The sequence below is a fragment of the Lactuca serriola genome, chromosome 8 (genome assembly GCF_051521515.1).
Source record: "Lactuca serriola cultivar US96UC23 chromosome 8, Lser_US96UC23_V15, whole genome shotgun sequence".
In the NCBI taxonomy this organism is placed as follows: domain Eukaryota; kingdom Viridiplantae; phylum Streptophyta; class Magnoliopsida; order Asterales; family Asteraceae; genus Lactuca; species Lactuca serriola.
The window spans coordinates 111759647-111776255 of NC_136415.1; the positions used below are offsets into that span (position 1 = coordinate 111759647).

Genomic DNA, 16609 nt, shown 5'->3' on the forward strand with positions numbered 1-16609 from the left:
TGTTGTTTCTTTATAAAAAAGTAATTATATTGAAGATATTTTGTATTTAGAATCTAGAACATGGCTTTATATTTTAAAATAATTATTTAATTGATTATATGGTTTGCCCTGATAAACCGTCCTAAAAAATTCATTGCCCTTTTATTTAATAAAAGTTTTGCCAACATGTGATAAAGATCTATGATTGTATATTTATGTTTAATATAATAAGTTGAAAATTGATAAAGCATATGCAAAAGTACTATGCTTAGTAGTAATTTATAATTTATAATATAATTTAAAAAGACGTTATTTAAAATAAATAATGAAAACCTAAATTGTAGTAAAGTTATTTGTAAATCCTCCTATAATAAAATAGCAAACTTAAAATATATTTAGAAAAAAAAATGCTATTCTCGTCGACGTTACCTTTTTTATTTTTACATGAGATGGCATTGGTAGGCTTCCAGAGATTTGGGCACGTTGCAGATAAAGATACTTCCCATCATTTTCCTGTAATTTAGTTTCAAAATGTTCAACCAATCAACCCTATAAATTCAATCTCCAATCGCACTCTCAATTCATCTCTTGATTCAAACACCGCATTGTAACGGATTACGCTCTCACATTTCTTTAATCCTGTAAGTATCAATGTTAATTTCGTTTCTTTTCATGATTCCATCTTTGAATATTATATGTATGCTTTCTGATTCTTCGAAATATTTTCAACACATTCATTTCGCTCCTTCTAAATCGTAAATGCTATTGAAACTTTAACGATTTTGGTTTTATATATACCTTTTGGTTCTGATCTTGTGTCTGTTGAATGTTCTTGATGGTTAATGGATCGTATTTACCCTTCGCGTAAATTTAACGCTTGGAAATTGCATTTTGTTACTGTTTTGTTATATCATTGGAATCTCTATATAACATCGACGCCATTTTTTATTTCTTACCATGATTATGTTGTTTGGCAAAGGTAAACGGATAATCAAATCCAAACACATGGAACTGTAATATGAGTTTCGTTTGCTCTATCCGATTTAAAACTTGAAATGCTATTTTCTTTTCCTTTACTATTTTGATGGATTTGACTTGTCCATCTTGGAACATTAATACTTGTCGACTTTTCTTCATTTCAGATGGAATTTTTTTTGATTTTCTGTATTGATGCCAAGTTTCCTTGTTTTGGGGGATTACATCAAATGAACTTTCTTTTAAATTATTAATTGAGATGGATTAGTTTGTGTAAAGTTTTGTATTCCTTATATCCATGTTTTTTTGCTTGATCTGCTTTAAAACATGAAAAAGTTGAATATATCTTTAATGCAAGGTGTTCCTTTTGGGGGTTTGATAATCGAGATAAATGAGTTTTCTTTTAGTTTTGTATTATTAATTGGTATGAATTTAAACCCTTATAGACCACATACCTTTAACAGGATCAGCTTTTATTTTCATTGTAGTTCTACATAATTATTTAAACTCCACTACTGTAAATTTTAGTATATTACTTTCTTGTTTTAGCGTGCTCCCTAAAATTTTCAACAATTATATTTGTATAGATTTTACATAATCATTCAATATGGAATACGAAAACGGATACCAACAACAGATTCCAACATCAAAATATGAATGCCTTCTCTTTGGTAAGCCTCTAATTTCTTTATCTTACATGTTTCATCTTTTGCAATTTGTACTAAAAACATACAATATCAATTTATAAAACCTTCTTTTTTTCACCTTTAGATGTTGATGATACCCTTTATCCTCTAAGCTCCGGGTTATCAACACAGTGCACCAAAAACATCAGAGGTATTGCATAATCCATAATGCATACATTCATGAACTTTCTTGATCATTACATTTTGTTAAATAGTAAAAAACGTTAACTCATGATCTTTGTTACATGAATACATTATTTAGAGTATATGGTGAATGAGCTTAACATAGAGGAAACCAAAGTTCCAGAAATGTGTGCTACACTCTACAGAGATTATGGAACAACAATGGCTGGTCTTCGGGTATAATCTCAACTGTTAACCATGATTTTTATAAAATCTTAAAAAAAAAAACAAAGATTTTGACTAATTTTTTTTTACAGGCACTTGGCTATGAATTCGACTATGATGAATACCATAGGTACCAAATCATCACATTTCCACTTCTTTTTTTATCTCTAAAAAACCTTCAAAATCATAATTTATATAATCTTGAATTTTTTACAGTTTTGTACATGGAAGATTGCCCTATGAATATCTAAAACCCGACCCAGTTCTCAGAACTCTTTTACATAGCTTGCCCTATAGGAAAGTGGTAAGCTTTTTTCTTTCCTTTTCTTTAATGAAACACTTTATACTTTCTATGGAAACTCATGTTTTAAATTTTCATCACAGATTTTTTCAAATGCAAATGAAGCCCACGTGGCAGAAGTTCTTCACAGACTTGGATTGGAAGATTGCTTTGAAGATGTCATATGTTTCGAGTCTCTAAACCCTAAAAACCAAATCACCAATTCTGATTCCCCTAAAAGCTCTGTTGCTGGATATGATGATGTCAGCAAACGTGATGTTGTACTACCAGAAAGTCCCATTGTATGTAAACCCTTTGAAAATGCATTCCAACAAGCTTTCAAAATGGCAAAAATTACCCCTCATAAAACCGTAAGTTATCTTAAAGCTCCATTTATCTCATTTTCCTCCATTCTTAAGTTTTCTTGATGAATCTTGAAAATTTTAATTTTTTTCGGTTTCAGTTGTTCTTTGATGACAGTATACGCAACATACAGACTGCAAAACTTACAGGACTTGATACTGTGTTGGTAAGTTGATTTTTGGATTGAGTATAAAACAAAGTTGATGTTTTTTGTTTTGTTGAATATTTTATAATGATTTTTATTTTTTGGGGGAAAAAGGTTGGGTGTTCACAGAGGAAGAAAGGGGTGGATTATGCTTTGGAGAGTATTCATAATATAAGGGAAGCATTGCCAGAGTTGTGGGAGTTGGTTGAGAAGTTGAAAGATGGTCGCTATTCTCAAGAGATTGGAATCGAGACTCGTGTGCAAGCTTAGATCCACATTTGTGTTTTTCTTTATCTTGCTTCATGTAATTGTCCATTTCAATTATTAATGTAAATGGTTGTTTTAAGTTTAAAATGTAAAATATGTAAATTATGTACTTCAATTTTGTTAATAAATGTGTTAGGTTTGTGGATCTGAGCCTTGATTGTTTTAACTTTAAGAAAATGTAAATTATGTACTTCATGTACTTGTCTCACCTATATTACCTTGAGTAAATTGACCGTGCCACACATTTGGACATTTTTCCTATGCCACATGCTTACAATTAAGGCTACCAATCATTCCCGAAAATTCATGCCTCTTTTCATGAGTCAAATATAATCTTTCAATATCACGTACAATAGGTTTACGCAAATATTCTTTATGATAAACCTCATATACACATGCACAAAACCAATCTACACAATCGTTTGCGGTCCTCTCGGATACTTTCAAGTACTCATTGGATGCATCAAAGGTTATATCATATCCCAAATATCTAAGCGCAACCATACATTTTTGTATATTATTAAAACTCATTCTTCCTCTAGCATCGGGATTTTGTTTAAAATAATCATAACGTGCCTCTAAAACATTACTAATAGGTAAACATATAGACTTATTTAGACGGAAACGACATTCGAACAACTCATCATTATAAAGACATTTATCGGCAAAGTAATCATGTATCAATAAATTATGTGCGGCTTGACGATCTCGATTGGCAACCGCTCTTGTATGTGTAACATATGTACGTTCTTCATTGTGTATATGTTGCACAACATTGAAGAACGTCAAGATAAATTCTCTATCGTCATTCGAATCAAAATTCGTGAAGAAATCCATAAATATGATTTTTTTTTAGAGAGTGTAAAATAGATGAATGGTTTGTAAAGGTTTATGTAAATGTTGTGTTTATATAGGTAATGTTTATATATTTACAAAAAAAAAAAAAAAAAAAAAAAAAAAAAAAAAAAAACAGCCGTTCAAAAGCTAGTCAACGAGTCAAAGAGAGGAATTGCATTCATTGGTTGTTGTCACTCGTTGAACAGACCACCATGGACCACGACCATGCCTAACCACGAAGGTCCGTGGTGGTGTGCACGGACAATGATCGTGGTCATGTAGACCACGACCCTTCTCGTTGTGGGTATTGCAGAAGGCCTAATGTTGTCACTGCCCTAGAAAAGATGAAATAGTACGACCCTGAAGATTGGTGTCCAGAGCTTTGTAACAAGTTGAATCGAAAAGTCAGTTTAAAAGAAGGCGTTGAATTTATTTTGAAGCAACTTGAAACAAAGAACCAAAATCGAGGTTGAAGATGACTGCACCTAGGGTAAAATTTGATCAATATCTATAGTTTGGGGACTTTGTGTAAATAGTGGAAAAGCATTTTGACCTCATTGTACACCGCTCAATTTACTAACACAAAAAACATCGTGTCTTGAAAAAGAAAACCGTTAATTGAATACACAATAGTTCATTGGTTTTGTTTCAATGATCTTATTTCTATCAAGGGAGGTGAACATCATCAATACAATGTCTAATCTCTTTAAGTGTAAACTCGGGAAATGTTTTGAAAACCGGACCGGACATCGAACCGGTCGTCATAACGGTTTGATGGTTCAACTGGTCTAACCGGTTGAACCGGTCCCAAAAACCAGACGAACCGTTTGTGTGTGTGTGTGTGTGTGTGTGTGTATATATATATATATATATATATATATATATATATATATATATATATATATATATAGGGTTAGGTTCATTTGAGACCACCTATATTTTGTGAGACCGTGAGACGCATTTTTTTATTTTTTTTATTTTTTTTATTTTTTTTAGTTAATTCAAGTTCCGAAAATAATATTTAAAAAAAGAATTTTTTGATTTTTCCATTTATTTTGCATTTTAAAATTATTTTTATAATATGTACGGTGTAATATTCTATTTAGAATATTTCACGTATTTTTCAAAAAAAATGGAATTTTTTTTATTTATTTAGTTAATTCAAGTTCCGAAAATAATATTTAAAAAAAGAATTTTTAGATTTTTCCATTTATTCTGCATTTTAAAATTATTTTTTAGAATATGTCAGTGTAATATTCTATTTAGAATATTTCACGTATTTTTAAAAAAAAAACGGATTTTTTTTTATTTTTTTATATTTTTTTATTTTTTTTAGTTAATTCAAGTTCCGAAAATAATATTTAAAAAAAGAATTTTTGGATTTTTCCATTTATTTTTGCATTTTAAAATTATTTTTAGATTTGGTCTCACGGTCTCACAAAATTAGAATGGTTTCAAATGAACTTGAATATATATATATATATATATATATATATATATATATATATATATATATATATATATATATATATATAAGAATTGATTCCCACATCGAAAGGTAGGAAGAAAGTATTTGGTTGTTGGCATTAAAAATTTGAAGGGTTAAGGCTTAACAGTGTCTCAATGAATCCCACATCGCTAGCCTATTCAAATTTGGAATAGCAAATGGTTTTATAAATGCGTTTTCAAAGTCGGTGTACCAAATCAATCCCAATACGGTTTCTTAAGTTTAAAACCAAAGTTGAGGATATATTATGAGCTTTTAGATTTATTATGAAAATTCAAAGTGATTTTTTGCAAAAGTTAAATTTTAGTTAAAAGCACCGGTGGTTGAACCAGGCCGGTTCAACCCGGTTTAGATTAAAACCGCCGGTTTTTGGGGTTTATAAAACCGGCCACAACACCGGTTTCTGGTTGAACCGGTCCGACCGGCCGGTCCGGTCCGGTTTTCAAAACAGTGCTCGGGATCTCCATACGTCCATTTAGGCACCATCTCGTTATTCAACACAATATCTCTCAAAACTTCACATAAACCCAAGAATTGCAAGGCCCTCTCACCCCCTATAGCCAATTCCAACACCTCCCATTATTCCATCTCACCGAAACATTACAATGAGGATCTCTATCCAACTATCCAAGTAGTATAGCCGAGGAAATCGGTTCTTCAACATCTCATCACCAAACCAAACCTTCTCCAAAAACTTTGTAGTATCACCCCTTCCCTTTTTTGAAACCGACGAAAGGGTAATAATATTTTCTTCATGCATATTTTTTAGCAAAAAAGAACATGGAAAGAAATGACGTAGCTTTGATGACGATGAACAATTCAATGATGTCTAACACTTCAAAGCCGACGATTTAATATTTTGAAAACCAAATTCAACGACTTTGATTTAGAGGAATCTATATTTCTGATTTTTTTGGTTGTGATTTAGATAGTTTGTTTTCAATATTTGTTAAACCGGACAAACTATATCAATAAAGTTACCTACGGTTTTAACCCGGTAATAAACATGTAACTTGATGTCTTCCATCACTTATACATATAAATAACCGAAAAAAGAAAAACGGTAAATTGGTATTTAATATTTATGTCGATGGTCATGAAAAAAGAAAGTCAAAAAAGTAGCAAAACGACAAATTGTTTTCCACGTCTAATCGCTACTATAAAGTACTATAAACTATTTCTTTTGTCTTTTCAACAGGAATGCAATAAGTTGAATTATAATAACTTAAAATTACTTGAATCTAGTTAGTTCATTAATATTACAATTCTTAACACATTCAAATACATATAATAATAATATACACCATCGTTTACACAATAAGTGTATCAAATACGTAATACCAGACTCCCATCATTAAAATGCACAATTACGAATGGAGATTTAATTAGAAACATGATGTTAGATCTAGAACACAATTGTAAATCTAAGCTTCCACATGAGTCTCAATTCCAACCTTTCGAGAATAACGACCACCTTTTGACTTTTTGACCGATTCCCATAACTCCGGCAGTGCTTCCTTGATGTTATGAATGCTCTCTAAAGCATAATCCACCCCTTTGTTCTTCTGTGAAAATCCAACCTGTTTCCAAAAATAAAAATCGTATAAATAAAATATTCAACAACAAAAAATATCAACTTCTTATACTCAAACCATAAATCAACTTACCAACACAGTATCAAGTCCTGTAAGTTTTGCAGTCTGTATATTACGTATACTGTCATCAAAGAACAACTGAAAACCCAAAAACAAAAAGATAAAATTCAAGATTCTTTAAGGAAACTTATTACAGATCTTTGTTAATGGAGGAAGATAAGATAAATGGAGATGTAAGATAACATACGGTTTTATGAGGGGTAATTTTTGCCATTTTGAAAGCTTGTTGGAATGCATTTTCAAAGGGTTTACAGATAATGGGACTTTCTGGAAGTACAACAGCACGTTTGCTGACGTCACCATATCCAGCAACAGAAATTTTGGGGGAATCTTGGTTTTTAGGGTTTAGAGACTCGAAACATATGACATCTTCAAAGCAATCTTCCAATCCAAGTCTGTGAAGAACTTCTGCCACGTGGGCTTCATTTGCATTTGAAAAAATCTGTTATGCGAAGATATTTGTCAATAGTTTGATACAACTATTCTTTATAGAAAATATAATATAAAAAAATCAAAAGGCTTACCATTTTTTTAATGGGCAAGCTGTGTAAAAGAGCTTTTAGAACCGGGTCGGGTTTCAGATATTCATAGGGCAATCTCCCATGGACAAAACTGTAAAACACCAATATATATTATATGACATGATTAGATTTTGAGGATTCTGTAGAGATAAAAAAAAGTGAAATGGGATGGATGATGTAGTACCTATGATAGTCATCATGGTCAAAATCATAGCCAAGAGCCTGAAATTAAAAAAAAAAATGATTTTAATTTTATATTTCAGTTTTTTATAAAGAAGATGGTTTAAAATTGAGATTATACCCGAAGACCAGCCATTGTTGTCCCATAATCCTTGTAGAGTTGAGCACACATTTCTGGAACTTTGGCTTCCTCTATGTCAAGTTTTTTCACCATATACTCTAGAAAATTTATTCATAAAACAAATATTATAAGTTAACTTTGTTACAGTTTAATAAATATAAGATGATTAAGAAAGGGGATTGAATGTGTGTAATATACCTCTGATGTTTTTGGTGCACTCTGCTGATAATCCAGAGCTTAGAGGATAAAGAGTATCATCAACATCTAAAGAGTGAACACAAAAATATTTCAAAATGCCATTAAAAGTGCAAAAATCATAAAATGGACAAAATACATTTAGAAATTAGAGACTAATTACCGAAGAGAAGACATTCGTATTTGGATTGTGGGATCTGTTGTTGGTATTCATTTTCGAATTCCATTTTAAAAACCAAAGTGATTAATCTGCAAAATCATATAAAATTTTAGATCAATTGACAACCCAAAAGAATCCTTTCAACTGAAGGAATAGTCGGATATATTCATGTTAGAAATGGATCAAGCAACCGAACTTCATGGATAAGGAACAGAAAAACACACGCAAACTTATTCATCTTAATTCACAATCTAGAAGAAGTGCATTTAATTGAAAACGAAGTAAAAGTCATCAATTGTCAATCCCCCAAACAAGAAAACTTTGCATCGATAAATTCTTCCATTTGACTGAAGAAATTCATGATCAAAATTCAAATATAGACATCTCCATCGATTAATAACCAAAAAATATTCAACAATCTAAATACAAATTGTAATGATCACTCCTCAAAGGATTTATGAACGAAAAAATGCACAAACTACTTTAAGTTTAAAAATCCATCGATCAAAGTTAAGTCAAAATCATAGTCGTATGTGATTGAATTCTTCCCCTGTCCTACAGTTGTAGCATCCATTGCAAAACAAATGATCATAATCGAAAATTTTAATCGGGACTTGTGTAAACAGTGATTCCAAATGGTATAAAAAACATCAACAAAATTTACGCAAAGCGGAATCCATGCTTGACACAAAAAAGCAGCAGATCCAAAAGGTGTATGAACAAATTTTGTAAAGTAGCAAGTAGCATTTACGATTTGAATAAGTAATCGAAATCAATGTGTGAAAAATATATAAAAGAATCGGTAGGCATATAGATATGTATAGATGAAATCATTAGAAACGAACGAGATTAACATCAGAAACTTACAGGAGAGGATAAGTGGGAATGTGAAAGTTATGATGGTGGGTTACGAATGAAGGGATAGGCAATGAATGTTGTATTTATAGGGTTTAGGAAAAAGCGTAAGTGGGCGGTTGAAGACTGAAGTTTTTGAAACCAAATAGAGGAGGAAACCGATGAGAAGAAGGTTCGACGTGGCGAAATCTCGCTGCAATATTTTATGTTTGTTAATTCGGTGACTATTCATGTATGAACACGTGGATGTACTTGTATAAAGTGAAACTTTTATTTATATTTGTAACTTTTTACATTATTGGAGAAAAGAGAACTCAAATAATAAATTCGTGTAAGTTAAAACTTTTTGAAATGGATATAATTTTATAGAAAATCTTTATAATTTTATTTTATATCAAAAAGTAATTATTTGTATTTTGATATTTTTAATCAGTTGACGGTTTGCCAATAGAATAAGATGATTTTTTTTTTTGCAAATATGATATAAAATATAAGGATTTTTTTTTAAATATATTGTTTTTAATCTTTTAATATTATCTTATTATCTTAATATAATTTTAATGTTTTAGTACGACACATAGTATTAGTTTACTATTATCTTATGTTATTTCTTTATTATTATCATACAATATTCTTTCTAAAGTAAACATAAGAATCTGAAAATTATAAAGAAAATTATATTTAAAAAAAAAAAACATTTGTTAAACTAATGAAATCTAATTTGTTAAAATCACGATCTTAATCCTAGGATCATATGATTACCTAGGTAAGTCAGGGAAAATGACTTAATAAAATAATATATTTGTTAAACATTTGTTACCTTTTTAACTTGTTAAACTATATACATTCAATCGTTATGATTGGCTACTCCAGATAAGTCAGGAAAAATGACTTAATAGGTAATATAGTTTTCACTTTGTACATAACTAGTCCTTAATATTTTTTTGCACATTTAGTCTTTAATATTTTTGTAGCAAAAATAAGTCATTGTTGTCTTTGTACACATTCAATACTTAAGATCGATTTTTTAGATTTTACTCACGCATCCTACGTGGGACAATCACTAATGAGGTGTTCAAGACTGTTGATGTTTATGGTCACCACGGTCTCGGCTGCTTGGTTGCTTGGTTGCTTAGGTCTTATGGTTTAAATTAGGTCTTGTGTTCTGAAGGTCATAGCTTCTTTATATAATCTCAAATTTTAACAATCTTGATATACATGTGTTCCTATTTGAGTCTACAACCACTTTCGTTTAGATTACGCATGTTAAAAAATAATATATTTTTACTTACGATCTTTATATCCATGTGTTTTTTATGAATGTATGTATGAATGTTTTTATAACTTTTTAAACCGGAGTAATCTAAACTAAAGTTGTAGTAGACTCAAATACAAACGCATGGATATAAAGATCGTTAAAATTCAAGATCATATGAAGAAGTTATGAAGTTCAGAACATAAGACCTAAGCCAGACCACAAGAGCTAAGCAACCAAGCAACCGAGGCCGTAGTGACCATAAGAATCAACAGGCCCGAATACCTCATTAATGATTGTCCCACGTAGGATGCTGTTAGTGGGTTGCTTATTAGCCTGAGTAATCTAAACGAAATTCACAGTAGTCGTAAAACCGAGAACGGGAATATAAAGAACACCTAAATCTAACTTCGTGGGAGGAAGTTATGATTTTTAAAAGTTCCAGCGTAGCAATATACGGCTCAGAAACAGAAACTAAAATCGATCGATTGTTAGGAAAAAATATAAATGAGAGTTAAAGATCTCGTCAATAACTATCTGTCAATATAAAGACGGTCGAGAACGAATATCGAATGAAAAAGTTATGAATTATATACGGACTTTAGCAAGCTAAGTCTACTAAAAATAAATAATAAAAATAAAGTGAGAATTAGCCGATGGAATCTAAAGGAAAGTTTTAGATCTCGTCGATAGCTACACATGAATATAAAATACATTGAAAACGGAGCTCATATGAAGATATGATTTTTTGAAAGAGAAAAAAATATAATTTTTCGCGCACAGACAAGAGGCGCATCATGCTTCTAACCCACCATAGGATTTCGACACGTGTCACCACTCAACAGGTGGCACGTCACCCCTTCTGAAACTAAGTGTGGTGCGCCCATATAGAGTGTGCGGCGCGCACTACTTTTCTGCCCTATAAATTGACCAAAATTTAGCTTATTCTCCATCCATTTTCCCCTGATTCTCTTTGGAGCTTTTCTATCCCTTAGCCCCTTTTTACTCCTTAGTTCTGGCTAATTTAGCAAGGTCATGCAATGTCAGATGACTGACAATTAGAATTTCTCGGTTTAGAGTTATGCCCACATAATTCCCGATTTTCATCATAATACTCTGTAAGTTGAGCTACATTTACTCTACTTTAAGTGTATCTTATAATTATAGTCACAGTCGTTATTATGAACTTATAATTAAGATTTATCAGTGATTTCAAAGTCATTATATTGATTGATCTACTTACGGGAGTGATGTCTATGCTGGATTTAGTAAGGTGTTTAAAGTGGGATTTCCAAACAGTATACTTTATATACCAAATGGACTCTACCTTCGATATGATCCTACCTGGTTATTGCTTACTTGATAGATCTTGATGTAGACATTGAGATTATTGAGAAATTTAGAATATCATTATATAATCACTAGAATTATGAAACTATAACTAAGACTTAGTGCTTTATACATTTAGGTCTTTGAGAAGTGTTAAGGCGAAGCGCTGCCCTAACCTCAAGTCACCTACTTTTGTCAAGTGAGTGCATAGTTACTTTCAACTTACATATAGATAAAAGTATTCTAAATGCTTAAATCTCATGTGCGCGGTTTTCGTTGTGTTTAATATATTTGTACATTATGATATGATCATTACTTAATTTAATCGTATATCATACTTAATAATACGGTTGGGTAGTAAAGGGTTATGCGAAATAATAAATGAGAGGCTGTGATAGGGCTGTGTGAGATAGTGGTTATGATAGGTTAAGTGAGAGTTATGCAAAATAATAAGTTGTGACTTGTCGTGCCTATCCAAAGTACTATTGTACTGTCGTGCCTAACCAAGGTATTGTCGTGCTTACCCAAAGTATTATTTGTACTATCATGTTGTGTCCCAAGTATTATCATACTGCCATGCCTAATCCTTTATGGAAATATAGATGACTGTTGTCAAAGATCCTTTAGAAAATATCTCCCGAGATCATCAAGCTAGTATTAGGAAGCGAGAATAACGAGAATGGGGTGACTGGGTTATTTAAATGTTGAAGATTATATAATTAAAGATTATAATATTGAGGGTTGAAACCCTATGTGCCCACCAGGTTTCCCAAGCTGACCCACTCAGTTTCTTTAAATCACAGGTAGCGACACAACGTAATAATAGATAATGTAATTATCTATTGAAAGGTTTAAAGGAGCTCGTAGGCTGCTAAAATATTGATGTAAGGCTTGTTTATGCTTATGTTTTTGTATCAGTTATAACATCTCAAGTTTTAATAATCAATGAAAATCATTTTCTTTGGAAATATTTTTTAATGGGACAACTTCCGCATTTATAAAGATCACTCTGATTTAAAATGGGCATAAAGAAAAAGTTTTAAAATGGTCATAAATTTAGGGAATGTCACAATTGTTATCAGAGAATTAGTTTAAGTGAACTAAGAATTTTAGGGAATTTGCAAACTTAAACTTAGAATGCTAAGCAATGATTGTGAGGTGTGTCTATTTTATTTTAGGTAGTATACCTAAATTGTCACAAACACTAAAATACTTAGGGAACGTGCCTTAAATGCTATTATATGCTAAATAATTTATATGATAACATCATATAGGAAGTTTCCTTAATTGCTAGAATATATATATATATATATATATATATATATATATATATATATATATATATATATATATATATATATATATGAGTGAATTACATGAATAGTCCATGTGGTTTGGATTAATTTGCACGTTTGGTCCCTAACTTATTTTTTTAATTCGGATGATCCTTACAATTTGTTTTTGTTGTGAGTTTGGTCCCCGTCCTACCTAAAAAGACTTTTTTGCCATTGATTTTTTTTATTTATTTAAATAAACACACCCCAACCCCACTTCCACCTCACATTACCTTACCTTACCTACCCTAATTTATTTAAATAAATTAAAAAATTAAGGGCAAAATATTTTTTTTTAGATAAGACAGGAACCAAGCGCACAAAAAAAAAACTAACTGTATGGATTTTCCGAGTTAAAAAAGTAAGTTAGGGACCAAACGTACAAATTATCCTAAACCATAGGGATCATTCGTATAATTTACTATATATATATATATATATATATATATATATATATATATATATATATATATATATATATATATATTCTAGAAAAGTTTGAGGCCGGTGCTAAACACAGTCCTGAGGTTATTTAGGAATTTTACAATTTGTCATAAAGTATATTTTGTTAATATCAATAAAGTGAAAGTACATTGTATTTTAATAATACACTTTCATTTATTTCTATTATATATTTGTACTTAAAGAAAATTCTATTAGATCATAGTATTTCCAAACACCCACTCATACAATCAATTAAAAATAAGAGACAGAGGAATGGGCATATGCCATTTGGAATTTAGTTGCTTTAGCATAGGCCTGTTTGGTAGTATAATATATCTCTGGTGCCGTTAACATAATGGTCCTTTTTTAAGCTTTTGATTAGTTCACCAAGTAGGTGGAAAGGTAAAGGCTATTTTGGTTCTCGATATTCAATAGTATTTCTCAAGCACCATCTTTGCAGCCTCGATCTACAAGGGAGGATTTAGAAATAGACTATGAATATAAATGCAAGAACTCATAATAGAGTTATATTTTACAATCAATGAACAAGTATAAGTTAAAGCCCATTTTGACTTTGGGGTCAAATGGTGTAATTTGTATTTTTATAATTTCTACAAACCTTTTAATGTTTCTATGCAAGTTTAGATCAATAAGTTAATCACTTTAGTCAGGGGAAACTATGAACATCTTTTTAAAATTTGTTGCAAAACCATACCATATGTATGAATTTGGTAACAAAGTATTTTACAAAAAGATAAAAGGGTGTCTTAATTTTGGAGTATACTTACAATGTGCCTTAATACTACATGTAATATGTCATAAAATGGAATTTTTTACTATGGAAAAACACACAACTTACATATAATCATAGTGTTTCATTGTCTTTTCCTTATGATACAACCTTTCATTAACATATAACAATTAACAACCACAAAACAAAAGACAATTGGGGAAAATAAGACACACCTAGATATCCAAATCGATTTGTCTAGTGCCAACAAGACGATGTATCATTATCCTTTATTTCCAAGGTTGCATCTTTTTCATACACTCATGACTCATAGTAGTTCCACAACCAACACCATAGCAACTGATTCATGAATAGGCCAAGTTTATATACCTTTTGTGCCAGCAACACGCAGAAAGTCTGACATAATTAGGACATATATGCTTCATGATGTCAAATATGGCCATACCAGTAGTGACTTACATAAATCACGATATCCTGTGAATGATGATAAATGTATGCATGAAAATTATTTTGGGTATTTTTTAGAATGCTATAATTTGAAGGCTTTATCGAAGTACAAAGTCATTATAAACAAAAGCGAAAATACAATGTTGTAATACGGGAAAGAAAACTTGAAACTACGATGTTATAAATGGATTGGATTTGTCAAAGTATATTACACTAATAAGAAAGAAAGTTGCTATAAAAAGAATTTGTTACAAACCCTTTTGCATATCAGAAATTAAATAAAAAATGAGAACGGAATAATACATTAAAGTGCCACAATGTAGGGTAATTTAAGTATTTTCTTCATCGTTGTAAATTTTTAGTTCAATCCCAGGTCGAAATTCACCATTGAATTTATTGAGAAGAATTTGAGGTTCTCTTTGATTTAAATGAGGTAAAACAATGTTCACCAGGTTCGCTCCCTCAGAAAGCCTACAAAGAACCTCACATTCGACCCCTGAGGGCAGAAGCTAGTCGTATAAGCACACTTCATATCTTCTATCCATCATCTGGCAGTAACAGGGTCCTTCATCCCACAGAACTCTGGTGCCCCATATCCCTTGAAATCCTTGAAGGAAAGAGTGTAGGCTCCATACTGACCAATAACTAGCTCGACTCTAAAGGCCCGAAAATGCTCCTCCATCAACTCGATGATACCCTCCTTGATCTACCCAAACATCATCGGGGTCGCATCAAGGATGCCTCTCGTAATCTCAGACACGATGAACTCGCGTAGTCCCTCATCAATTGGTTCTGTACCCATACCCATACCTTATCTAGACCCCGAACCTCCAGCTCTGCCACATGTCATCCCCATGATGAAACACGATACATAAATAATCATTCTACACACGAAGAGTTTCATGTTGGATTAGTGTCTAAGTCTATAACTATTTTGGTATGTACTTGACCCGATTATGAGCATGGTCCTTTTGGGTTGCCTTCATCATAGCAACTTGTAGGAAGAATTAAGGAGAGAAAGGATTAATTATGATTTATTAATATAATATAAGAATAATATATTAAAGGAGAAATCATATTGTCTAATTAGTATTAGTCAATAATTAATTAAGAATTAATTTTGTGGCTAAAAGAGATTAATTAAACATAGGGGACTGGAAGTGTAATTATAAGATAATTGCAATTGGGCTATGGATCACCTTGGAATATAGGTAATCATACAGATCTACCAATATAACACATACTTAGTGAACATAGGTAATCATACAAATCTACCAATCTAACACATACTCTACATAAAATCAATCCAATATACCAAGATACAAAATCCAGTGGGCCGGCCTTGGTGCCTTCACCCCACAAGTACAACAAGGAAACTCACCTCACTGTCTGAAAAGATAACTAAACAAATCACAGCTCCAACTGCTGACTCTACAGGTAACCAATACAATCAACAATGACCTAGCCTCAAACTACTACTCAAAATACCCAAAATACCCCTAGGTCAAACTTGGTCTAAATCCTGGTTAAAGTCAAGGTCAAAAAGTCAAAGATCCCTTTTGGGCTGCGTACGCCCAACGTACGACCCTCAACGCCCAACGTATAGTGGCGAGGCTATTAAGACCCAAGGTGGGTCACATGACCCACCTAAAATTGCAATTGCATTTATAATTTCTATAGTAATTAGTTTGGGATCTACCTTGACATAAGTTTAGGACCTACCTTTTCAAGGTACCACATCCATTCAACAACAATATAATTCTCAACATAACATCGTATATAAAGCAAATGATTTTGGTGTTTTAGTCATTAACAATTAAGCAAAAAGTGATGAACATCCAATTTAGCATTTGTTTACAAATTTTTAATCAGTTAGGTCTTTTAGCAATATTAAGCCTAGTTTTAAGTTGGAAAAAAAAAGAATTTTTTACCGGTATAACCTCTCGGTTCAACTAGTTTTTCATTAAACCGAAAG

At 31.5% G+C, this 16609-nt stretch overlaps 2 protein-coding genes across 3 annotated transcripts; one reads left to right on the forward strand and one right to left on the reverse strand.

Annotated features, from left to right (window-relative positions):
* The first annotated feature begins 473 nt into the window (after nucleotides 1-473).
* Nucleotides 474-3152, forward strand: LOC145070072 (uncharacterized protein C24B11.05-like). 2 transcript variants are annotated; one of them, XM_079016993.1, is made up of 9 exons: nucleotides 474-620; nucleotides 1542-1625; nucleotides 1726-1791; nucleotides 1903-2000; nucleotides 2081-2118; nucleotides 2205-2292; nucleotides 2373-2639; nucleotides 2732-2797; nucleotides 2891-3152. In XM_079016993.1, the coding sequence occupies exons 2-9, from the start codon at nucleotides 1562-1564 to the stop codon at nucleotides 3044-3046; spliced, it is 843 nt and encodes a 280-aa protein (XP_078873119.1). In that variant the 5' UTR covers nucleotides 474-620; nucleotides 1542-1561; the 3' UTR covers nucleotides 3047-3152. The 2 variants fall into 2 exon arrangements, with proteins under 2 accessions (XP_078873119.1, XP_078873120.1); XM_079016994.1 differs by having other exon boundaries at nucleotides 475-620; nucleotides 1504-1625.
* Nucleotides 3153-6652: 3500 nt separating this feature from the next.
* LOC145066491 (uncharacterized protein C24B11.05-like) lies at nucleotides 6653-9199 on the reverse strand. Its single transcript, XM_079013761.1, has 9 exons — nucleotides 9087-9199; nucleotides 8223-8308; nucleotides 8063-8128; nucleotides 7865-7962; nucleotides 7748-7785; nucleotides 7567-7654; nucleotides 7230-7484; nucleotides 7055-7120; nucleotides 6653-6967 (listed from the first exon to the last, which is right to left on the reverse strand). The coding sequence occupies exons 2-9, from the start codon at nucleotides 8284-8286 to the stop codon at nucleotides 6812-6814; spliced, it is 831 nt and encodes a 276-aa protein (XP_078869887.1). The 5' UTR covers nucleotides 8287-8308; nucleotides 9087-9199; the 3' UTR covers nucleotides 6653-6811.
* Between the last annotated feature and the right edge of the window lie 7410 nt (nucleotides 9200-16609).

Coding starts and splice junctions, on each gene's coding strand:
- LOC145066491 (XM_079013761.1), bottom strand. CDS start 8,286: ATGGAATTCGAAAATGAATACCAACAACAGATCCCACAATCCAAATAC. Junction 8,129..8,222: donor ATACGAATGTCTTCTCTTCG/GTAATTAGTCTC, acceptor TTCACTCTTTAG/ATGTTGATGATACTCTTTAT. Junction 7,485..7,566: donor GCTTGCCCATTAAAAAAATG/GTAAGCCTTTTG, acceptor TTCGCATAACAG/ATTTTTTCAAATGCAAATGA.
- LOC145070072 (XM_079016993.1), top strand. CDS start 1,562: ATGGAATACGAAAACGGATACCAACAACAGATTCCAACATCAAAATAT. Junction 1,626..1,725: donor ATATGAATGCCTTCTCTTTG/GTAAGCCTCTAA, acceptor TTTCACCTTTAG/ATGTTGATGATACCCTTTAT. Junction 2,119..2,204: donor GACTATGATGAATACCATAG/GTACCAAATCAT, acceptor AATTTTTTACAG/TTTTGTACATGGAAGATTGC.